At 32.3% G+C, this 25,388-nt stretch overlaps 2 protein-coding genes, 1 long non-coding RNA gene and 1 pseudogene across 4 annotated transcripts; 1 reads left to right on the top strand and 3 right to left on the bottom strand.

Annotated features, from left to right (window-relative positions):
• Nucleotides 1–4,301: 4,301 nt before the first annotated feature.
• LOC131602684 (uncharacterized) lies at nt 4,302–5,836 on the bottom strand. Its single transcript, XM_058874853.1, has 3 exons — nt 5,697–5,836; nt 5,219–5,597; nt 4,302–5,005 (listed from the first exon to the last, which is right to left on the bottom strand). The coding sequence occupies exons 2-3, from the start codon at nt 5,562–5,564 to the stop codon at nt 4,572–4,574; spliced, it is 780 nt and encodes a 259-aa protein (XP_058730836.1). The 5' UTR covers nt 5,565–5,597; nt 5,697–5,836; the 3' UTR covers nt 4,302–4,571.
• LOC131605543 (uncharacterized) lies at nt 5,664–5,987 on the bottom strand. The gene has a single exon (XM_058877888.1). It carries the CDS (start codon nt 5,985–5,987, stop codon nt 5,664–5,666), a length of 324 nt encoding a protein of 107 aa, XP_058733871.1.
• Nucleotides 5,988–17,728: 11,741 nt separating this feature from the next.
• Nucleotides 17,729–20,331, top strand: LOC131605544 (uncharacterized; annotated as a pseudogene).
• Nucleotides 20,332–20,556: 225 nt separating this feature from the next.
• On the bottom strand, nt 20,557–23,697 carry LOC131607483 (uncharacterized). 2 transcript variants are annotated; one of them, XR_009285319.1, is made up of 4 exons: nt 22,943–23,697; nt 22,822–22,852; nt 21,694–22,005; nt 20,557–21,493 (listed from the first exon to the last, which is right to left on the bottom strand). It is a non-coding gene; the product is annotated as an uncharacterized LOC131607483 (long non-coding RNA). The 2 variants fall into 2 exon arrangements; XR_009285318.1 differs by having other exon boundaries at nt 21,959–22,005; nt 22,943–23,651.
• Between the last annotated feature and the right edge of the window lie 1,691 nt (nt 23,698–25,388).

A 25,388-nucleotide genomic window follows, 5' to 3' on the forward strand; every position in this document is an offset into this window, starting at 1 on the left:
CCACAAGGTATTTTCTTGAAAAGATTGTTATTTTGAAATTAAGTAGCTGCAATAGACAGTTGATAGGAGAAAGAAACTATGTTATATTATGTAATAGCAATAAGAGAAATAAATTTGTAAAGATGAAGCTGGTTGCTGCCATTGTAGATTAGAATGTTGAAGATCGTGTTTCAAACATCATGGATGACATTTTAGAAACAAAAATTGAGCTTAGGAGTACAAGGAATTATTTTGCAGAGAAATATTTCATATGTATGACTGAACTCAAAATTAAGAACGGTAAAGTTTATGAGGACTATCAAGTTGAGAAGCAAAACAATATTTCTTATTGGACGCTTCAACATCTTACTCATACTTCTGAATTACCATATATGGACTTTATGAGACTCATGCAAGGAGTTATCATTAAAGGGATGGCTGATGATCAAGCTCGAGGTTGTCCCAACATTGAACAACCGATAGTGGTTCAGAAAGAGAAGCTAAAGAAGATTAGCGATTATGGCATAAATCTTCCTATTGGGATTCCCTCTAATATTTTTAGAATTTTCACTATTCAAAAACATGATATTGTATTTTTGTGAAATTAATATCAGTGTTCCTCTTAGTCTGTTAAATCTTAGTTATAAGATATATGTTCCAGATATTGCTTTCCACAATATTTTATGTTCTCAAAAAAAACTTTTTAATAGGATCATTAAGATAACCTATTTCCAATGAAATTATAGATTCAAACAAAAAAAACCACAACAACATAGAGATGAAGACAATTGACTGAAATTTCATGTATCCATTCACTAGTTTGTAATTGGCATAACAAGGATGAGATAGATTAATATGTTTATTCTTATTATAGGAATGCATTGATTATTTTACACTATTATATCTAGTGTTTTATTATAGATTTAATATGTTGGTTATATGGTATGTTGATTATGTAGAGTTTTACATAAGACGTTACTATATTGTAATGGTGTGTCGAGTTTTAATATGATGTGTGAAATTGCTCATGCTTGATATCGTTTTATCTTTGGTTTGGATGCTTTGTCTTTGTTAAATTTATTGTTTTTTATTTTCCTTATTAAATCCATCACTCAAAAGGTCAAAATTATTTTTCATGATGAATTAAGTCAAAATAATTTATGAATCGTTTCAAAATATTCTATTTGCATGAATCAATTCAAAGTAGGTTATGAATCGATTCAAATGATATTTTTCTTAATTTATACTATCCTTTTTGTATGAATCAATTCATACTAGTACATGAATCGATTCATGACTTGAAACTTCTTGTCATTTTTCAATTCTTTTGCGTGATTCGATTCAAACATTAGGTTAAACCAATTCATATATCAAAAATTCAGAACATGGTGTCATGCTATAGTTATTAAATACAATACTCTTGAAGAATTGAGTTTGATTCTTGAGATTAACTTGTATTAAATTTTTTGTTTGGTTTTATAACTTAGCCTGAAAAAGTTATGTTCGGTTATTGAGATTAGGCTATAAAATATTTAAACAGTTCGTTAGCTCAGTTTGTGGTTAAGGATAAGCCAATATAAAATCTCTAAATCTTCTTGTATCAAAGGTTTGTGGGCTTAACCTGTAAAAGCTAATTATTGTAGTCAAATCTCAAGAATGTCTCTTGGGGGACAGAAGTAGACCAACATTCAGTTGAACATGGATGATTCTCTGATGACATCTCTCTGACCCCTATATTTTGTTTTCTGCTATTTACTTTACTATTTTTTATCTTCCGCTGTTTTTTATTCTTATCTTAAAAATAATAACACACTTGTTTCTAAAGTAAAAAAACTCAAAATTAATCAGAAAATTTGAGTACTAACATTCACCCCCTCTTGTGATTGGAGTCATTTGCTCAACATCTATGTGCTTACATGCGTAAACCGTTGAGAAAATCCATATGGTTTTGTTGAGAACATGAGGATATCAACATTTTGATTTTGATTATGACAACACTTTTATGTCCAACGACATTTAGTGAAGAATTTATCAATTAAGAGAGATTAAATAGTTAAAGATGCTCTTCATCAGACGTCAAGCTATCTCTTTGAATCAAACAACATTCAAAAGTAGACTTCAGATTCTTTTATCTAGCAACTCTTTTGATGATGACACTCAACCTTGAAGATATCTCAAGTCGAATCAGTAATGAGAATCAAAGTTCCAAGTAAAGTGCTAAGTGATTGATGAAATCAACAGAGGAACTTTAAGCATGAAAGGAAGGAAACGATCCATGGACCAAATTTATCATCTAATCAATTAGAAATATGCTCTAATCAATTAGACAACTCAATTTTAATCGATTGTAAATGCCAATTATAAAGGTTTGATATATAGTCGTTGCTAGACTTAAACATGTTATGTTATCTTTGCTGATTTCACAAAAGATTAGATTTATGAAAAGTCTTGCTAATTGATTGGTATATTTATTTAATCAATTAGGTCGTTTAAAAAATGTATTGGATAGTTTTTTAATCACTTATTGTTGGCATGGAAAAGTCATTTTAAAGATAAAAATATATTTTTAAGTGTTTGTGAGTTTCTTTAGTACTCTTAAACTGCTACTTTATTTTTACAGTACTCAGTTAACTCAGATTGAATGACAAACATGACTTGACGAGCTTTCACACTTTTTATGAAAAAGCTTCAAGACTTTGCTATGTAGTATCTTATTGTAAAAGCACTTGATCTTGAATTCTCTTATAAGATTATGTTTTAGTTATTATTGGTGTTGCAGCTGACTATAGTCATACATTATCATCATCAAAATTTCAGATGTTGATCTTTACTACCTGCAAGCACATAGATCCACAAATTATTGTTGAAAATTTTGTATACCATTTTCTTGAAGCTTATCTTAATCTAAATAAGGATTAATTTAGCGTACATACCATGTTCTCCGCTTTACTTAGATAACCAAGTGGCAAATTCATATAAATTTCTTCAAAAAGATCCTCATGTATGAAGGTATTATTAATGTCTAATTAAGTTAAATTCCACTTATGAGAAGCTTCTAAGCTGAGTAAGACTCTAATAGTTGTGAGTTTTGTTATTGGAAAAAAGTTATCTATAAAATCAAGGCTAGGTTGCTGAGTCTACCCCTTAGCAACCATTCTAGCCTTATATCCGTCCAATGATCCATCAACATTGAATTTAGTTTTATATATCCATCTAAACCTAATGGTTTTCTTTCCAAGAGTTAAAGGTTGGATTGCCAAGTGTTGTTTGCCTCAAAAGTTGTTATTTCTTCCCTCATAGCCTTGAACATTTGAGCTTGTAAGAACTGAATTATTTTCTTATAATTGTGAGGATTCATAGCAGACATGTCAAATACATTGTTAGCTTGATTAGATGGCCCTAAACTCGGTGATTTCTTATACTCAGGAGGATAACCGTGGAGCTTAAAACACTTTCCTATTAGATGGACAAGAACACCACATTGTGCACAAGTTGGCCTATCTTTCTTGAAATTCTTAGAATTTTCTTGAACTGCACATGTAACTGGCGACTCAGGTGGATTCAATGTAGCAATGACCTCCCTTTGTTTCTCATCTTGAGAAACCATGGATAAAACAATATTGATTGAAGGCAAATAATCCAACAATAAAATTTGACAATATTGATTGAAGGCAAATAATCCAACAATAAAATTTGACAATGAACCTGATTAAAAAACTCATTGTCCCATCAAGAAAGTAAGAATATGTTAACAATTGGTTGCACTCCTCAGAATGACAAGTATGAACATGTCGAAATTCCCCAAATTCTTGCCATAAATATTTGAATTGAGTGAAATAGGCATTGACAGTGGAGGATCCTTTTGTGCAACTGAGAAGATTCTTTTTCAATGGAAAAACACGAGGATCATTTTTCTGTTGAAAAATGATCTTGAAGCTCCTTTTAAATTTCTGCAACATTTGCAACCTATATGACACTTGCATAAATTTCATTTGCAACATATATTACGCATCCAACAAAGCAATTGAGAACTGTTTTTGAGAACTGTTTTCTTCAGGTTCTGAAGTTGTGTCATGAACGAATCCAGTGTTGTTCTTTCCATCAAGAGTCGTCAACATAGCATGACGCCAAGAATTTCACTGTTTAATGGTTGTGAAACCAAAACAACACCGGGATGGCGGGATGGTCAGATAATAAAGATCAGCGTGATTCGCCATTAAATGGATCAAAGAAATCACGAATTAAAGAAGAGGAAGATGAAGGAAGTGGAAGCATTAAAGAGAGTCGGAAAACTTCTTGGTACCATATTGGAGTTAACAAAATTCAGAGAAAGAAATAAGATTCATTATTGAATGTCAACTAACTTTACAAGGAGAGGCTTCATCCACATATACAGATGATGAATTTGAATTTCTAAACAAAAAAATGCAAGGCATTTACAAGCTTAACTAACTTTCAGTTCAATAGTTATCTCAACAACTAGCTACAACTCAAAATTAACTAACTAGTCTAATGCATTTTATACGGACCTCTCTTTCTCACTGCAGCCACACACAAAAAATCAAACTTCTATCTTAATCAACAATTACAATTTACACAACTTTAACAGCAGTACCATGCATGCTAGGAATCTTGTCTAACAAATCCACTGTTAGCATTGATGCCTGCACCTTCTGCTTTGGACTATTCGTCTGAGAATATCCCATTGAAATTGAATTTGTGGAAGTATTCCTCTTACAAGGACCCAACCACTTAGCTTGCATGTATTTATGTTTTCTCCATGGTCCCATGTGCATTTTGTTCTCCTTCAAACATCTCTTAGCTGCCATACACATGATCTTTATTATGTTGCTTAATCTCTCTACTTTTCCTACATACACTTCTGGGAGTTTTCTCACCAGATTGTTGTAATCCTCACTTGCTTTTCCCATCTCAAATTGAGATCGAAAGTTTAGCTCTATGATTATCCTAACATCTGCTTTCTCTTTGCTTGTACTATGTATCACATCCAAAAATGCATGTTCCCCTGCATAATTATAATGGTATAATTGTTAGCTTTCAGTATATATTAATTAATTTTAATTATTATACAGCTAATAATAATAATAATATAATAGATCTACAGAAAAAGGTAGAATAAGTGTATCAAAAAAAGATGAATTCATTTGCTGGAAATAGTATATTATATATATTGACTTATTAATTACTTAAATATAAAAATTACTAATTAATTAATTACCTGATGGAAGATTATGTGACTTGGTCCATTTAGTATTACAAATGGCACTGTTGAAACCAGCATTTTGAAGGCTCCTAGAAACTTGTCTCATAAAACAGTTTCTACATGATCTGGCTGATGAACCCTTGATCTGTCCACCACAACTGCACTCTATTTCTGATCTATCCATTTCCTCAATGGCTTCTTTCGTTGCGTTCCTTATGCTTAATTCCACAGCACTTATTTTATATACATTCTTTTTTTTTTTTTTGGCTTTATACCACCGGTTTAGTCCGGTTCGGGGGCGAGTTCTGGCATCAAGTGGTTCCATCCCCCTCCCGATCGCAGTTGCGGGGGATCGAACCATGGTTCTCCCTACCAAGTCCAGCGCCAATCACCACTGGACCAAATCAAAACCAAAATAAATTAACATTTTTATCATAATTTAAATTTCCAGATCTCACAATTAATAGATGTAGATCCTGAAATACTTAATTACCTGAAGAAGCTGAAGTTGAGTATCCCAAAAATTTCTGTTCTCCTCAAATTTATCGCTACCGGAATGAATCTTCTGAGAAGATTCATCATCTTCTTCATCTTCGATATCTAAGTGAAAGTCATCGGAACTTGAACTACTATTACCTAAATCCACATCACAATCATCAAGAAAATCAAATTCTACATCAACAAGATTGTTGTCTGCATATTGCTGCAGCTTTTGCCTAGATAATTCTCTACGGATACCAACAGGCAAATACCTAGTAACTTTGGATCGAGAAGTTGCACCCATGATTACTCAATGTTGTGTGTATGAAAAATAAAATGAAGAATGAATGTGTTTTTATACAAGAAAATGAAGGATAAGACAATCTCCAATCGCCGCGCACAAAAAAAGTGATTTTGTCACAACGTGGTTTGTTGTTGAATGTTGATTATGATTAAATAGGGTGATGATAATAATACATTGGCTACAACATGGATCCACGTCAGTCATAGGGGTATTCAATTATGACTTCCAACCTAATCCATTTAGAACCAACGCTGCAACCTCTTTTTAGTCTTATCCCGTTATAATCGGTGTGATTAAATCTTTTTGTCGCGTTGTTATGCATTTGGTATAATATATGGATTCAATACATGATTATTAAAAGAATTCCAGATAGTACTAATTTCTATAATTCAACTTTTAGTAAAAGTTTGAAGCTTATCAACAGCAAGTTAATCTATTTCTAAAATCTGGATTATTCTATATTTTTAGATTATAAAATTCTGGATTATTCCGTTATATACTTTATAAATGCCGAAACATTGTTTACAAATAGAGTACAGTTATTGCATTTACTTGTAAGATTTTCTGCTAATTTTGCTTTAATTAATTATAAAATATATTATTGTTTTATATCATTATTCAATAAAATTTTAACATGTCATATTAATATTTTAAAAAGGTGAATTTTTATCTACCCAACTCAAAAAGTTGGGTAAAGTTATCTCCAATGTAATATCTTGGAAACATCAAATAATTGTAAGATTTTATAATTAATTAAATATGTTAAAATTAAATGGGATCTTTTGATTGGTTGATGGTACTCTATCCAACTTTTTGAGATGCGTAGAGAAGTTGTCCCCTTTTAAAAATAAAAGTGAGATTTAGTGGGATACACTTTTTTCATTGGTTGATAATATAAAAATATTTTTCACTATTAATATATATTCCTTTTTCTCTTTTATATATATATATATATATATATATATATATATATATATATATATATATATATATATATATATATATATATATATATATATATATATTACTCATAATTTATTTTTTAATAATTAAATATTATTTATTTAGTAGTGTTAATGAATATTTTTAAAGTTATTTAGATATTTTAATATATTTTATTTATTTATTAAATTTTTAAAATTAGTTTCAAAATGAGATAATGTTATTTTAGCTTTTAAAAAATGAAAAATATTTTTAAAAATAATTTAAATTATATTTTTAAAAATAATTTAAATTATATTTTTAAAAATAATTTAAATTATATTTTTAAAATCATCGTTTAAAAAATATAAAATATAAAATTATTTAAATTATAATTCTAAATCAATTATAAAAATAATTTTAACTTTAAAGACACGTATATACCTCTTGACCATTTTATAATTTTTATTTTATTTCAATATTTTTTATTTAAAGCATATATTAATTTAAAAAGTAAAAAATATATCAAATAAATTAGAATTAAAAAGTATGACTTGTAAGTTCCTAGAGCTATCGAAATGAATTTAACGAGTTGAATTGATTTGTTCGTGAACTTTAAATGAGTCGAGTTTGAGTTTAAAAAAATTGTGTCGAACTCAAGTTGAGTTTTGAGCTAAAATAATTCTTATCAAGTCGAGTCGAGTTAAGACGAGTTCAACTCGACTCGACTCATTTAGTGAGTGGAAATCTTGCCTAGGTGACACCCCTTAGGCAGGGAATCAATAGGGGGCAGGTCTTTGTATCGTCCATACGAGTCTTATATATATATATATATATATATATATATATATATATATATATATATATATATATATATATATATATATATATATATGACTATACAGACCCTCAAGCACGAGGACTTGTAAAGGATGGAGTGATTAAGCTCCTTTTCCATAGTTTAAGCCTTTCATTCCTTCCAATCAAGTCCCTCAGTTATGGATGATTCCCTCAGTTAGCGGAGGGTCCCTCAGTAAGAAGTGAGTCCCTTAATTAAGGGAGAGTCCCTCAGTTAGGGGCGAGGGTGAGTCCCCCAGTTAGGGGCGAGGGCGATTTCCTCAGTTAGGGATGAGTTCCTCAATTAGGGTGAGTCGATCAGTTAGCGGCGATTCATTAGTCAGGGGTGAGTCATCAAGTCCTGTGTAGTTTGTGTCAGTTGAGGAATATCAAACATCAGTCAAGTGGTAGTGATTTCTTTTTGTCTTTTGTGTTTCCAAGAAACAAAGAGATAATATAGTTTCTCCCACCGTAGTGTCAAAGAAGGCCAAATTTTTTGAGTTTTTCTACACTGTTGGGGAGAAAGCAATCTCCTTTCAAAAACACGTTGATGTCTCCTCTAAGGGTGATTAACATTGGGCCTTCATAGTTGGAATCCAACAGCTGGGGCTTTGTTAGAGTATTTGAAAGTGTGTGTCGAGGGTTGGAGGTACCTCCCACTATCGGGATGTTCTTTTCATTTTATGTCACTAGACCTTTTGCCAAAAGGGGCTGGGTAACCTTAGGTGCCCTTTTATGAAAAAAGGCTTGTTCAAACCCTAATTTAATAATTACAAGAACTAAAAAGACAGGTTTGTATGAGTGAAAGGGAAATACGGTTCCCAAGTTGCTGTAGGGGTATATGGTGTCCCTCTCTTCCCTTTGGCTTGGACCAACAACCCTGCGGCAATCGCCAAGTACGATTATTAGTACCTTACATATGGTGAGGCCAATATGGTTTGCCTCTTATAGAAATTCAACATCAAGGAGTCTCATGTAGTGATTGAGCGGTGGCAAGAAGGTGATGACTCCGTTAATAAATACTTGAGTAAGCTCGGGTATTTTGATGCTTTTATAGGTATGCATAGGCGGTGTGTGACCCCATTTATTGTCTTGTAGGTCAAATGACTAAGATTTATTTAGAGGAATGGAAGAAAAGTTGGGACAAAATCTAGGCTACGCGCGGGGAAACTGATAGCCCTTACAACCATCCCAATGGTGTGATTATCAATAGGGAAAAAGGTTGTCCAAATGCCACCCTCCTGAATCACCAAGTGCTAAGGCTCAGAATCCTGAAGGAAATTCTTCCCTTATTGTTGGGAAAAACGTTGTTCCCCTTACTCTAAAGGAGAAGGGTGTCCAGAAATCTCCTAGTGGCGATGTTCCACCTCTCAAGTATTCCTTGTGAAATGACCATGGCTTTAATGTTGTCAAATTTACCGGCTCTCACCTCCTTTTCTCCGAAGATTTTCCAGGTGACTACAAGGCTCTCGGCACTAAGTCGTCTCCAAACTATATGAGATAAAGGAGAATCACTTGCTAAGTGGATTGATTCTGGAACGTGTTGATAGGGAGAGGCGAGACCAGGTCGAAAATGAGCTGAGAACAAAGCTCAAACATTATGAAGAGAGTTATGCCAAGGACGGGGGGCTGCTTAGGTCCTTGCAAAAGGAGAAAGACTTCTAGGCGACAAAGTTGAACATGGTGTAGGCTAAAGCAATGGAATTGGTCGCCTCATAGGAGACTTTTTAGTCATTTTTGGAAGACATCATTCGCTCAAAGAAGGAATTGGAAGAAGAGGTGTTGGGGCTCAAGGATGACTTGGTGGCGATCTATAATACCTATTTCGAGTGTGCTAAGGAACAAATGTCCTTCTTCTACCGTACACTAAATCTAAGCATGTTGGATATCTTCAAGATTATCTGTGATGGCAAGCTAATGGATAAGGAGGAGGCCTCCCCATTCAAGAACATATCTAGACAGAAATTCTTACCATCTTTTGTCCTGCCTTTAATGTTTAGAAGTGTTTCAATTAAACTATATCACACATTTTTCTCCATATGCATCACATCAAAACAATGTATTACATCAAGGTTAGACCAATATGAAATATCAAATAACACCGACCTCTTTTTCCATATATTTTTCTCCAAGGACCCTTGTTGTCGTTTATAAATTTCCTCCCAGGTTAATGGCTTAGTGGCGATATCAAACTCATGTTCTCCATTAAAATCCTTCCCCAATCTACACTATGGATGATTGGGTTTTAGAAATTTCTTATGCCCAACGTAAACCGTCTTTTTCCATTATGAAGTTGGTGGAAGCATGTATTAGATTCACATATAGGACACATTTTATATCCCTTGACATTGTATTCATATAAATTATCATATGCAGGAAAGTCAGAAATTGTGCAAAATAACATGGCACACATCTTAAAATTTTCGCCTGAATATGCATCATCAATATTAACACATTTCTCCCATAAAACTCTTAAACCTTTAACCATTGAACTTAGATAAACATATAGCTTGTTTCCTGGTTGCCTTAGCACCGAAATTCATCATAAATAACATTATATATTTCTGCTTCATGCACACCATAGAGATATGTTGTAATTAATGAAAATAATATGCCATGAAATATGATTAGTACTCAAATTACCAAAGGGATTTAGTCCATTAGTTCCAAGTCCAAGACTAATGTTTCTTGTCTCATTGCCATAATTCAGATACAATGAATCAATTTTCTTCCATCGCAAAGAATCAACTACATGGAAAATTTTTACATCGCATTTTATTTCATATGCATGTCATCTAATATTATTTTCATCATTTACACTAGCAAACAATCTCTTGAACCTTATAATTTTTTATAGGTACCACAACACTTTGACAAGAGAATGTTTTTTGCTTACACTGTCATCATCATCAGCACTGTCGTCCTTCACCTTGTAGCGCAAATCCCCATACTTCGGGCACGGATTCAATTTTTGTACTTTTTCCAATATAATATGCAATCATTATGACATGCATATCTTTTATATAATCCAACCCCATTGGACACACTATCTTCTTGGCCTTATAATTGCAGCCCGATAACGTGTTACCTTCTCAAAACATTTCTTTTAGCAATTCAAGCAATTTAGAGAAATTTTTATCCGTCCACCCACTTTTTGAATTAATTTAATAATGTTAACATTGTTACAACTGTGTAAAATTTGTGCACCCCCTTTATAACGGCTCTTCCTTTTCAGTACATAAAGTAACATACACATGGGCTTTCCTAAAAGAATCTTCTCCAATACCACGAATCATATCTTTTATTCAATAATCTATATCTACATCAACTTCATTTCTATCTGACAGGGTTTGGTTTTTATCCACTTCACCATGCCATACTGTATAATGTTGACTAATTCCATCATAATATAGGCGATTGATTACTTCCTTTTAAAAAAGTTGTATTCTACATATAACACAAGGACAATAAAAGATTTCATTATTGTTAGGAAGTTTTTTTCTTCGCAAATTTAAGAAACTCAGCCATTCCTTTCTCATACACCGAACTTAATATATTAGCTTTCATCCAACTATAGCTCATAAATACTTTTTGAAAATAAAATCAAAATCTTTGTAAAACCATGCATCTTAAATGAAAACAATTCTAATTTCAAAACATTTTTAAGTAACATTATAAAATCAAAACATTTCTAAGTCACAACAACAACAAAAACAACAACATATAACATTTAATTTCAATCTAAACACCAAAAACAACAACAATAACAATACAAAAAAAAAATCTCAATCTCAACCTCAACAAAACATCAACATTAAAACCTTCAATATCAATAACAACATCAACAATAAATCTTTTACTTATCTAAAAAAACAACAACGTGTAAAATTCAATCTCAATCTAAATAATAACAACAACATAAAAACTTCAATCTCAATCTCAACAACAACAACAAAAACATTAAACCTCTAGAGTTTAGGGCCTCAACAACAACAACAATAACATTAAACCTTGTAGTGGTCAAAATGTATTGGTGTGCATGTTTCCCCTGCAAGGGCATGGAAACTCATAACCCTTGGTATGTTTATAGCATGATATGGTGGTTAGGGCTTTCCTGCAACACGAGAAGTCTTGTACGGCGGTGTTTTGTGGTAGTTTAGAAATCTTATTCATGTGAGGTGAAAGGCTCTGCTAATTATCAGTGATGTTTGGGAGCAAGTGTATGGTTATGTTAAGTAGGATGTTAAGACCTTGGTGAGTGTTGTGTTCTTTAGGGTGTAAAAATGTGCATGACTTAGGATCTGTCTTTCTCCCCTTAAGAGAAGATGTATTTATAAATGCCTCTAGGGAGTAGGATTTGAGTCCCCCTTAGTGGCGTCATCAGCTTCCTTCTTATCAGGGAAGGTTATTGACCACCTATGATTCAGGAGTTAGTGGAAACTCTCTCTTTCCTGACTCACGCGTCATGGATACCTTTGGGCGGGTCTCCGAGTCATCGCCTGGGCGATATGATTCCCAAGTGAGGGTGCCCTAATTTAGGACTTCCACAAATATAACACTACAAACTTCTAGGGTTTAAGGTCTCAACAACAACATTATTGTAACATGAATAGTATAAATATTTCACGTACCAGAAATGTGAAGAAGTGAAAGAAATGAGTTTCGTGTATCCTTCTTGCGAATTTCGTGTTTTCTTTCCTTACTTCGTACGAATTAGATATGATATGGTGGAGGTTAGTAAATAAATGGTGCTTCATACCTTTATTGATATGGGTTTTTGCTAGAGTGTGTTATTTTGTTTTTAAGAGAAATAAGTTGCATCTCCATTTTTTTGTTTTAATTTAAAAGGAGTAACTCACGTCGGTCCCTTATATCAATCGTGGGTATATGTTATATCTTTTAATATAAAACTAAAAAAAGAGGGGAACAAATTCTCACCATGGTCCCTTATTTAAACAGTGGGAAAAAGTTACGCATATTTGTTTATGAGAAAATGGGTGACACACTGACAGTGTAAATTAAATTTATACTGTCAACCAATGACGATAATGTATCTCGCCAAGTCAAACTAGAATTTTTAAACTACTTATATTACATGGTAGAATTATATATTCATATTGGATGACAGTGTAAAAAAAATTTACACTTTCAGTGCACCACTATAAAACTCTTTGTTTTATATAATTTCTACTTGTCTATTCATTTTTGTCCTAAACCTAACTCATTCTGCTTTCAAACTTCCTCGTTAAAGTAAACTAGAAAACAAATTTCTTATTATTCTGTTGTTTTTGTTTTACTTACTGTGAAGATTTAGCTTTGAAGATGCTAACAGAGTATTTTAAAAATTTTCCTGTAGATATTTTAGGCAAAATAAATCTTGAAATTTTTTAAGTTGCTCCTCACTTAAGAAGAGATTATTGTGGAACGAGCTTCTTAGATTGAAGGAGTCTTTTGTTGACGGGGAGTGGATCATAGGAGGGGATTTTAATGCGGTTAAAGATAGAAAAGAGAGGAAAGGGAGAACGGGTGTGGTGAATAATCTTGAAATGGGATTATTTACGGAGTTCATTAACAAAAGTTTGTTGGTTGATGTTCCTTGTAAGGGGAATAATTTCTCGTGGTATAGTGGAGATGGAAAATCAATGAGTAGAATTGATCGTTTCCTTGTGGCGGATAATGTGGTGAGTAGGTGGGGAGTGATTGGTCAATTGATTGGTGAGAGGGATATTTCCGACCATTGTCCTATTTGGCTTGAGGTGGATAATTCGAATTGGGGTCCAAAACCGTTTAGATTCAATAATGAATGGTTTTATTTTGATTCCTTTTTGCCTTTCGTGGAGAAGGAGTGGGCGAACATGAGAATTTATGGGAGGGGTGATTTTGTTCTTAAAGAAAAGCTTAGGCTTTTGAAGGATAAATTGAAGGTGTGGAATAGGGAGGTCTTCGGTAGGTATGAGTTGAACATGGAAGAAGGTGTTAGGGACTTGAATGCGGTTGATGTTTGCTTGGAGAATATTTCCGAGGATCTTATTGAGGCCAATCTTGATTTAAGGAGGGAGGCTTCTAGCAAGATTTGGAGAAACTTGAGAATAAAAGAAAATATGCTCCTACAAAAAGCTAGGTTGAGATGGATTAAGGATGGGGATGCTAATAGTGGGTTTTTCCACAAGGTCATGAAAGAGAAGAGAAGTTTTAATCATTTAGGTCCTATTGCCACGGAGGAGGGAATGGCGGTTACGGTGGAGGAAGTGAGGGATTCAGTCTTTAAGCACTTTAAAGATAAATTTGTCGAGGTGGAGGAGAGTAGACCTTTGTTGGAGGGTGTTGATTTCAAGGGTATTAATGAGGAGGTGGCGGAGCGTCTCGAAAAACCGTTTTTAGAAGAGGAGATAAAGGAGGCGGTGTGGAGTTGTGGGGGGGATAGGTGCCCGGGCCCGGATGGGTTTTCTTTTCTTTTTGTTAAGAAATGTTGGAGTATCATTAAAGATGATTTTGGGAATTATTTCAAATACTTCTATTCCGGCAATGTAATCTCAAAGGCAATATCTTCCTCATTTTTATCTTTGATTCCGAAGAATAGTAACCCGCTATCTCTTGACGATTATAGACCCATTTGTTTGGTCGGTTGCATGTACAAAGTGGTGGCAAAGCTTTTGGCGGGGAGGTTAAAATGGGTACTTGATACGGTGATTTCTCCTTGTCAAAATGCTTTTGTGCCCGGTATATACCTTTTGGATGGTGTGTTGGTGGCTAATGAGGTGGTGGATTATGCGAGGAGGGAAAGAAAAAATTGTGTGTTGTTTAAAGTTGATTTTGAGAAGGCGTATGATAAAGTTAGTTGGAGTTTTTTGAGATATATGTTGAAGAGAATGGGATTTGGTAGGAGATGGATGGGTTGGATGGAATTGTTAGTTTTCAATAGTAGCATGTCGATGCTTGTCAACGGAAGTCCTACGAAGGATTTTGGTGTTTTTAAAGGGTTGAGACAAGGAGATCCTCTTTCTCATTTTCTTTTCGTTTTGGTGGCGGAGGGTCTTGCGGGGTTGGTGAGGAAATCTATAGAAATTGGGGAATTTGAGAGCTTTAGAATTAAAAACACTTGTATGGTGGATATTCTCCAATTTGCGGATGACACTCTTTTGGTGGGGGAAGGATCTTGGAAGCAAATAAGGGCGATAAAGGGGGTTTTAAGAGCTTTTGAGATTGTGTCGGGTCTCGGTATCAATTTTCATAAAAGCAAATTAATTGGAATCAATACTACGGAGTCTTTTGTGGAAGCCGCGGGTTCTTTTCTCTCTTGTAAAGTGGAGGAAAGCAATTTTTATTTTCTTGGTATTCCGGTTGGTTTCGATCCTAGAAAGGAGGCGACTTGGAGGCCGTTGGTGCTTAATTTAAAGAAGCGGTTAGGAAGTTGGAAACATCGTTTCTTAAATTTGGGCGGGAGAATAACGCTTTTGAAGTCCATTCTCACTTCTTTGGCTATTTTTACGATGTCGTTTTACAAGATGCCTTTGAAAGTGGTGAAAGAAGTTAATAGGATACAAAGTAATTTTTTGTGGGGAGGAGTGGAGGAGAAGAGAAAGATACATTGGGTTAGTTGGAGGGATGTGATTCTTCCTTTTGAGAAAGGGGGAATTGGGGTTAAAAATATTTCGGTTTTTAATAATGCTCTCCTTTCGAAGTGGAGGTGGAGGATTTTGAATGGGCGTGAGTCTTTATGGTTAAGTGTTTTGAAAGCTCGGTACGGCGATGTAGCTTCTTTGGTGTACGGTAAGTTTGATAATAAAGTTTCTTCGTTTACTTCTACTTCATCTCTTTCTTCTTTATGGTGGAGGGATCTTTTGAAAATGGGTAGGTCCTCTTGTTGGGATCCTATTGTTGAAGGATGTAGGTGGGTGGTGAAAAAAGGTTTTACAACTCCTTTTTGGGAAGCCAAATGGTGGAGAGGCTTTTCTTTGTGTGATGAGTTTCCGGTGTTATATGAGGCTTCGTTTTAGAAAGGGGTTTCGGTTGCTACCATGGGAGGGTGGGTAGAGGATGGTTGGAGATGGGGTGATTTTGGGATTCCCGCGAGTAGATGGGCGGAGAGAAATGTTAGGGAGGGTATTGTTCGGTTGAGAGAGGTGTTGGCCGATTTTGGTGGTGTGGGGGAGGGGAGAGATGAGGTGTTTTGGGCTTTATCCGGTGATGGCATCTTCTCGGTAGCTTCTTGTTACTCTTTTTTGGGTAGAGGATTCATTCCGGTTGGGCCGCCGAATAAACATGATGGGGTGTTTGGGCTACTTTGGAAGGCGGAGGTGCCTTTCAAAATTAAGGCGTTTGGTTGGAGATTTCTTCTTGATAAGATTCCGACTAAGGATTGCTTGGTGTATAGAGGAATTAATATACCGGTAGATACTTTAAAGTGTTGCTTTTGTGATTATGATATAGAGAGTAGAAACCATTCTTTTTTTGGTTGTTGGGTGGTGAAAGCTATTTGGAATGAGATAGCTCTTTGGGTGGGAAAAGAGGGGGAAATGGAGGAGGGGTGCTTGCCGAATTTTATGGAGTGGCATTGTTTCTTCCGGGACAAAAAGGTTAGGAGTAGTAAGGCGGATGTCGTTTGGCTAGCTACTATTTGGACGATTTGGTTGGTCCGGAATGGTGTGTGCTTCCGTACCGAAAATTGGAATTTTAACGACATGGTGTGGAATATAAAGTATATGGTTTGGAAATGGTCCTTTTGTGGGAAAATTACATACTCCAATTATTCGTTTTATGAGTTTCTAAAAGATCCGCTTCTTTTTCTCTCATAAGTTTATTTGGTTGTAATTTTTCTTTTTTTGTTCGGGTTATCCCGCTTCTTGTGTAATCGGGTTGGAGAACCCTTAGTTCTCCGTTATTAATATATCCAGGGCCGGCCCTGGGCCAGGGCAAGCAGGCCCACAGCCCAGGGCCTCCAAAAATCAAGGGCCTCATTTTTTTTTTGTAGTTGTATGAATCAGTCAAAGGGTGTAAATAACAATCAACAGGCCCAATCAACTATAAGCCCAACAAAAATAATAGTAACCCATTAAAAATAATAGCAACTCAACAAAAAAAATATAGATTTTCTTCTTTGAGTTTTTATTCATCTGCAACTTTTCACTTTCCATCGATATCGTACCGTCCACTTCTCCACCTCTAGCTCTACCACCGGCCACCGCAGCGCTGCTTTATCGCCGTCACCCGCCACCACACTAAAACTAGCGAATCCATCACAGCTCCACCGTGCCCGTCTCCAAGGTAACGTCGTCATCTATTGCTCTTTGCTTCAAAAAATTATTTACTGATAGTGATAACTTTGTTTATTTTTTTTCTTCATTATGAAATTAAAAGTGTTGATTGTCTCTTGATGGTTTTTGTTGCTTGAGGATATAAATTTTTATTGATAAGATTGAGATTTGAGAGGAAAGAAATAGGTTTTTTTATTTTTTATTTTTGAACGGTACTGTTATGTTGTTGTTTGTTTTGACTGTGTGTGAGAGAGAGAGAGAGAGAGAGAGAGAGAGAGAGAGAAAGTGAAGAAGAAGATGATTATTAATTTATTATTTATTACTTATTAGATTTAGTCATTTTATTGTTTGAGAATAGATACGCATCATACATATGGTTTAATGTTTCACTATAACATGGTGGTGTTGGTGTACTTTCTTTTTTATTGTTTGAGAATAGATACACATGATTGGTGTACTAATTTTATATTCCCACAATGTTGATATTTTTTATGGTTTATTTTTTTGGAGGCCTTGGATCATACATATGGTTTAATAAATGAAGTTCATTGTTTTTATTTTAAAATTTTTAATATTGTTTTTTAAAAAGAAAATTTTTAAATTAAACTCTTATTATGAAATTTTTGTATCTATGAAATTTGTAAGTTAAACACTTAAACATTTAAATGTTATTTTTTTTAGTAAAGTAAAAAGGCTAACTTTTTTATTTATCTTTTCAATTTCAACGCTATGAAAAATACCGGCTCTACTTCAATGCTACGGGATTTATCGGTTCAACTTCAACATTGTGGAAATGATCGACTTCAATTTCAGGTTCTAGATTTGTTTTCATTATTCCTCTCTATGCCTCCTAAATTGCCTCATAAAATTAGAAAGTTTGATTCTGGATGTGAGAAGCGTAAGAAAAAGAAAAGACATGATGAGTTAACTCAATCTCAATCAGGAGCTCTTGGTAAATTTATTATAAAAGAACCACAAATTTCTATTGAAAATCAAAATGTTGATGTTGGAATTATTGAAAATATGGAGGAAAATGGTGAAAATGTTGATGCTAATTTAGGTGCTGAAAATGTTGATGCTGAAAATGTTGATAATGCTAATAAAAATGGTGAGGATATAGATATATTTGATCCAATAATATGGGATTCTCTTGAGTCTAGAATGATTGATTTATTAGCGACAAAAGGTCCTAAAAGAGATTTGTCTATAGTGAAGGGTCCTAAAGATAGATCATCTAGACGTTTTACGAATAATTTGTATACTAGAGTTTTACCAAATGGAGAGAAATGCGATAGAGATTGGCTTGTTTATTCAAAAAAGCTTGATAGAGTTTTTTGCTTTTGTTGTAAAAATTTTAAAAGAGGGATTGGTAGAGGTCAATTAGCAAATGAGGGTTTTTCTACTTGGAAACATGTTGGTGAGAGACTTAAGGAGCATGAGATAGGCATGGAACATGTTCATAATATGGCTACTTGGTATGAGTTACGTAAAAGAATGCAAAATTTTCAAACTATTGATAAGACAACTCAAATGTTGATTGAGAAAGAAAAGGAACATTGGAAAAATGTTTTAAAAAGAATTATTTCAATAGTCAAATTTCTTGATAAACATAATTTGGCCTTTCGTGGTTCTAATGAGAGATTGTACCAAAATAGCAATGGGAACTTTTTGGCTTAATTGAAATGTTAGCTGAATTTGATCCAATTGTCCAAGAACATGTTAGACGTATTACAGATGATAATGTTCATGTTCACTTTCTTGGACATAAAATTTAAAATGAGTTAATACTTTTGCTTGCTTCTTCAATTAAAAATGAAATAATTAGAAAAGTTAAACAAGCGAAGTATTTCTCAGTGATACTTGATTGTACTCCTGATGTTAGTCACCAAGAGCAAATGTCTTTGATAATACGATATGTGGATGTTTCTTCAAATTTTGTTAGTGTTGAAGAATCTTTTTTAGGATTTTTAAATGTGAATGATACAAGTGGTCAAGGGCTTTTTGATGTTTTACAAGATGAATTGAAAAAGCTTGATCTTGACATATTAGATGTGCGGGGACAAGGTTATGATAATGGGTCAAATATGAAAGGAAAACATCAAGGTGTACAAAAGAAATTTTTAGACATAAACCCAAGAGCCTTTTATACTCCTTGTGCTTGTCATAGTCTAAATTTGACATTGTGTGATATGGCTAACTCTTGTGCTAAAGCTAGGAATTTTTTTGGAGTTGTTCAACGCATTTATACTATTTTTGCTAATTCTACTAAGAGATGGCAAATTTTGAAAGATAATGTAAAATGCTTGACTCCAAAATCATTGTCATCCACTCGTTGGGAGAGTCATGTTGATAGTGTCAAAGCTATTAAAACTCAAATGTCAGATTTTAGAGAAGCTTTACTTGAAGTGTCAGAAAAGGATCTTGATTCTAAAATAAGAAGTGAAGCTAAATCCTTAGCAACAAATGAGCTTGGTGATTTTGAGTTTTTAATGTCTATAATTATTTGGTTTGAAATATTATCTGCAATTAATGTGGTTAGCAAGCTCTTACAGTCAAGGGATATGGTTATTGATGTTGCTATGGAAAAAATAGCGGGGTTGCTTTCATTTTTTAAGGAATATAGAGAAACTGGATTTAAAAATGCCTTGAATTATGCTACAGAAATTGCTCTTGAATTGAATATTGATCCAGTATTTCCTCAAAGGCGTATAATTCGAAGAAAAAGACAATTTGATGAGAATTTAAATACCCCACCAATTGAGCTATCTGAAGAGGAATCTTTTAGAGTTAATTATTTTCTTTATCTTGTTGATCAAGCTATTGTATCTCTTAATAAGAGATTTGAGCAATACCAACAATATGAAAGTGTTTTTGGTTTCTTATTTACTTCTCAAAATTTACAATCATTAGACAATGCAACTTTAGAGTCTTATTGTAGGCGTTTTGAAGAGGCATTGAAACATAATGAGCAATGTGATATTGATGAGAAAGAATTATGTGTGGAGTTAAGGCTACTAAGAGATATGTTGCCTGCAGGAAATATTGGACCTATTGATATATTAAGATTTTTGAAAGACATGGATTTTTTTCCTAATACACTCATTGCCTATAGAATTTTATTGACTATTCCTGTGACTGTTGCCTCAGCAGAAAGAAGTTTTTCAAAACTGAAGTTGTTGAAGTCTTATTTGCGGTCTACCATGTTACAAGAAAGGCTTAATGGGTTAGCATTGATAGCAATTGAGAATGATTTGTTGGAGAATATACAATATGAAGACTTGATTGAAGAATTTTCTTCAAAAAATGCTAGAAGGGAGACTTTTTTTAAGTAGCTAGAAGGTATTTTGATAATATTGATCAGAATATATATTTTTTTGTTAGTTACATGGATTAATGATTACTTTTGATGTTGTTGATGCTATTTATAATTTAAATAAATGATGTTATTTTTTTATTCAGGGGCTTATTTTAATTATTTGTCCGGGGCCTCTAAAATGTCGGGACCGGCCCTGAATATATCTTGCTTACAAAAACAAAAAACAAAAATTGCTCCTCACTCATTTTACAATATATTCAATAAAACATTAATAGTTCTTATTTTAGTATATTATTATTATTATTATTATTATTATTATTATTATTATTATTATTATTATTATTATTATTATTATTTTGAATTCTTTATTTTTCCTGACAAAATAAAGTTTTGTCAATTTACCCATATACTTTTCATTCATTTAATTTTGTCGTTATTAGCTATTAAACAAAGTTCATATATTAAACTATTATTATGTGTTCACAAAGCAAAGTGTAGACTTGCATGCTGAGTAAGGGGTGGACAACGGTTCGGTTCGGTTCGGATTCGGGCCCAAAACCCAGAACCGGACCAACCCTCGGGTGAGTTATCCAGACCCAATTTCCGACCGTTGGGCCTTTCGGTTTGGTCGGATCCGGTTTAGTTCGGATCGGTTAGGCAAACCGGTTTAATTCGGTTAAGAATGTGTTGGGCCATATAACCTTTTAAGCCCAAATTTAAAATTTAACTTATTTTTTTATTTATTTGCAGATTTATAATTACTGGGCCAGGTTAAATTTTGGCCCTTCTTAAATCAGGATCTTTTTATATCCATTCTAAAATTAGGAAATTGAATTATTTTTACTTAATTTTTAATTTAAAAAATAAATATCTTGTTTTTTTGTTATTTCTTAAAATTATTATTGTTTTTTTGTTATTTCTTAAAATTAAAACATTTAATATAATAGAGTAAATAACACAATTTATGTTTGTCCAAAAGTCCATATGTTCATATTTGTGTTATGTTGATGCTTTCTCCACAGCTGAGGCAAATTTGTCTTCTATTTCTTGATTATAATCTTTTCAATTTTTTTCCTTCAATTTCTATGTTGATAAATAGACTTGAAGCCTTGAAGCAGACACAAGACAAAGCAATTTCCTCCTTTATTATGCTATAATTATCCATACACAACAAGATCCTACATAGAAAAAAGAAAAAATAAAACTGATATTAGAAAAAATTCAGAAAATTAAAAAGTTTGATGAAACAAATCTAATGAATTAATTATATAAAAACAAAACTCAACTATAAAACCATATTCAAACATCCAGAGGAGTATCTCAGTATCATACATCCAGAGAAACTCAACTATAAAAACAAATCTATATAATATCATACCTCTCCAAAACTCCCAAAGTATCTCAGTATCATAAATCTTGTAAAACTCTAAAAAACCATAAATTATTTCAGAATTAAATCATGTATATATTAAAATAGATTTCAAAATTAAGAGAGTTCCAAATTTAAAATTTAGAGTTAGTTCCACAAATGAGTTCATAACAGTTCTAAATTCAGAGTTTGTTTCAAATTCACATAGTTAGTTCCAAATTCAAACATCCGGTTCAAAAGATTAAAATAATTTAACAGTTAATTCTAAACTCACCATCTCAAACACTTTTTGCTCCAATTGCCTTTGAAACTCCATTGATACTGAAAACAAAAAATACATATTACTAACACTTAAACAAGAGTAAATAAAAAGAATTCCAGCATGACATAACAGGAAAAAATAGGACTTGTTAAACTTATCCTTTCATTAAGAGGTCCTCCATCAATTTTCTCAGGTTATTTATAATATCTCCCTCAAAAACACATTATACTAAACAAACTTTATATATATATATATATATATATATATATATATATATATATATATATATATATATATATATATATATATATATATATATATATATATATTATTAAAGCATAAGACATTCAATTTCTCTTAAATATGGCAGCAAGAAAAATGTGTTGATTGAAATACCTCATAGATCTAACAACAGAAGCAAGTTTGTTACTTGAAACAAACTATAAAATGCATTATTTAAGGTTTAAAAAATATAACCTTATGGATCAAGTTTGTAAAACTAATTACACAAGATAGATGCATTATTTTAAAGTTTCCATTAAAAATTGTTATATATTGAATTTACAGTGTCAGTTTTTAGTTTTTGACGACAGGATAGTGAGTTGTGCAGCAAATCAAGAGTCCAGATCTGAATCTCCTTTCCAAAAGCTTTTTCAAACAAAGACAAGTGGTGTTTTGAGTCTTTTTTCACTGGATTCATAAATCATAACCATTCTAAAAAATATAAAATAAAAAATCACTTAATAAAACATCAGGTCAAAAATCACTTAAATGTAAACCTAAACTTAAATCAAAGCCATACAATATTGCAGCAAACAAAAAAAATTGAAAAGTTAAGTAAGATGTAGTTCTATAGAAAAATAGGATAAACTAACCTCCTTAAGAGGATGAAGATGACAGGGGTGGCTACAAAAAATCACAAAACACATGTTAGTGAAACAAATCAAACACTAATGGAATACATCTATGAGATTAACAAACCACAACATATTATACCTTTCAAACAAACACTAGTAAGTCGTCTTTCTTCAAGTATTGAGACGATATTGTTTACAGATCGATTGGGGTTGGGTCAGATTTCAAAATGAACCTTGTATTTTGAAGGGAAGAGACGTGATAATAAACAAAGAGAGGAACGGAGTGATTGTTCATTGTTGTTCATGGTAGCAACAAAGAAGATGAAGGAATGAGGGAGAGCGGCGGCGGATTGATTTCCGTAAGAATGAATGAATGAATGAGATTAGGGTTACAAAGTGGTTTTATCAAATTGATCTGGGCCTGAAAATTGGGCTGTGTTATTTGGATAAAACTGAGTAACAAACCAATAGAATAATAAAACTATCGGTCGGGTTCGGGGTCCGACGGGTTCAATCCGAACCCGACCACACTTACCCCTTTAAATCCGTTGTTTTCACCCGCACAAACCGCAGAACCGAATAAACCCGACCGAAGGCTAAAATATTCATACGGGTCGGACGGTTTTTCTCGGTTGGTTCCATGTTGTCCACCCCTACTGAGTATATATATGCAATAACAGGACAAGTTGACGATGCTGAGCCGCGTCTTCCCAAATTGAACGAACGTTTTCCTTGTTTCTGTCATGCTTTGTTTAATTAATTAATATTTTTTATCCATGTGGCTATTAATTAATAGTATAATTCAGATGGATAGTTGTCAAAATCAATGTTTTAGTCTTAATATTAATGCTTGAGTCGTGTTCTCGTGAGGAATGAAACGTGATAGAGTTGGACTCTCAATCATCAAATAGCCACTAGTTATGGTAGTTTGTTTGTTGTTAGAAGAATGAAGGAGGATAGCTATTCAAGAGTCAAGCAGTTTATGAAAAGTATATATTTCTTTTCAGCACATCGATCTTGAAGTTTCTGGAGTTTATTCAATCTTTATATTTTTAAAATTTCATTTGATTTAATTGATATGGATATTTAAGATTTTTTTAAATTCTTTTAAAGTTTAGATACAGATATTATTTAGGTTTAAAAAAACTTTTGTACTTTGTAATTTGCACGAGTTTAGTTTTCTTATAAATATATTTTTGGGTTGTGTTTATAATTGAAATTTGTTAGATATTTAAATATTTTTAAAATAATATATATATATATATATATATATATATATATATATATATATATAATTATTTATTTTTTATATTTTTAAAATATCATACATCGACACAACTTATCAAAGTTTGTTTCTCTAAGATATTCAAAAGTCAACTCGCAAAAAAAACTTAAAAGTGTGTTTGGATGAAATATTATAATGAGAAAAACTAATTTTTTAAAAAAAAATTAAAATGATTTGACTAAAATTTATTATTTGAATAAAAAATATTAAGAATCGTTAAATTGATGTAAATTTATAAAATATTTTATTAGAATTAAATTCGAAGAATTTCAAATAGCACAAAAATATAAAAAAAAATTGAAATTGCTCGTTCACTCTATATATGTTAATGTTAAATTGTTTATTATTAGTTTATTTAAATTTTACAAGATGATTCTCATATTTTATGAAAATTTCAAATTCACCTCTAAAATTTAAAATAAAAATAATATAAATATACCCTAATAATTTTCAAAATTTACAAATTGATCCTTTTAAAATTGCAAATTAGTTTCTATTTTTCACATTTTAATTTAAATTTAATGGGAATACACCAACGATGTAAAGTAGTTTTATACCGTCAGTGAATTGTAACCATCAGATTTTTAGTTATGTTTGACTTTTATTTTAATTATATATAAAATAATAATTATGAATGGTTGTAACATCTAATATATATAAAACTTTTTACACTGACATTGCATAACCATTAAACCCTTTTTTAAAAAAAAGTTAGTGCTAAAGAGGTTAAAGGTAGTGCACTGACAGTGTAAAAAAGTTTTATACTGTCATCCAATAGAAACAAATCATTTTGCCATGTCATATATATATTTTTTAAATTACAGTCTGATTTGTCATGATTCATAGTCGTGATTGGTTGACAGTGTAAAACTTTTTTACACTGTCAGTGCATCACCCATTTTCCCAGTGCTAAAACATCTAATTTTGTTAAAAGTTTTGTATAAATGATAGAAAAATTTATTTTTAAAAGAATAGAAAACATTTATTATTAAAAAGAGTGAAATGAATTCTGTTTTATTAATTTATATATTGAAAAAGGTATTGTATATCATGGGTTGGTTTCAACTTTTTTTTATTATTAAAATAAAACATTATTAACATTTAGGCTATCTATGTATGGTTCTCAAAAGAGAAATAGATAAGAGAGATTTTTTTTAATAAAAATTAAATTCATTAGTTTCGAAATAATTCCTTAAAGGAATTTATAATATTTGTCTCATATGTAAATATTGTCGATTAATTTAATGTTGTTTAATCTTTAAAAAATACTAAAAATATTTTATTTATTTAATATTAATAA

This window comes from Vicia villosa, linkage group LG5, assembly GCF_029867415.1.
Source record: "Vicia villosa cultivar HV-30 ecotype Madison, WI linkage group LG5, Vvil1.0, whole genome shotgun sequence".
Taxonomy (NCBI): Eukaryota; Viridiplantae; Streptophyta; class Magnoliopsida; order Fabales; family Fabaceae; genus Vicia; species Vicia villosa.

Bases quoted from the DNA above. Each gene is read 5' to 3' on its own strand.
- LOC131602684 (XM_058874853.1), bottom strand. From the start codon at position 5,564: ATGGTTCGATCCCCCGCAACTGCGATCGGGAGGGGGATGGAACCACTT. The intron at 5,006-5,218 runs GTAATTAATTAA...ATAATTATGCAG, and splicing joins GTCACATAATCTTCCATCAG to GGGAACATGCATTTTTGGAT.
- LOC131605543 (XM_058877888.1), bottom strand. From the start codon at position 5,987: ATGGGTGCAACTTCTCGATCCAAAGTTACTAGGTATTTGCCTGTTGGT.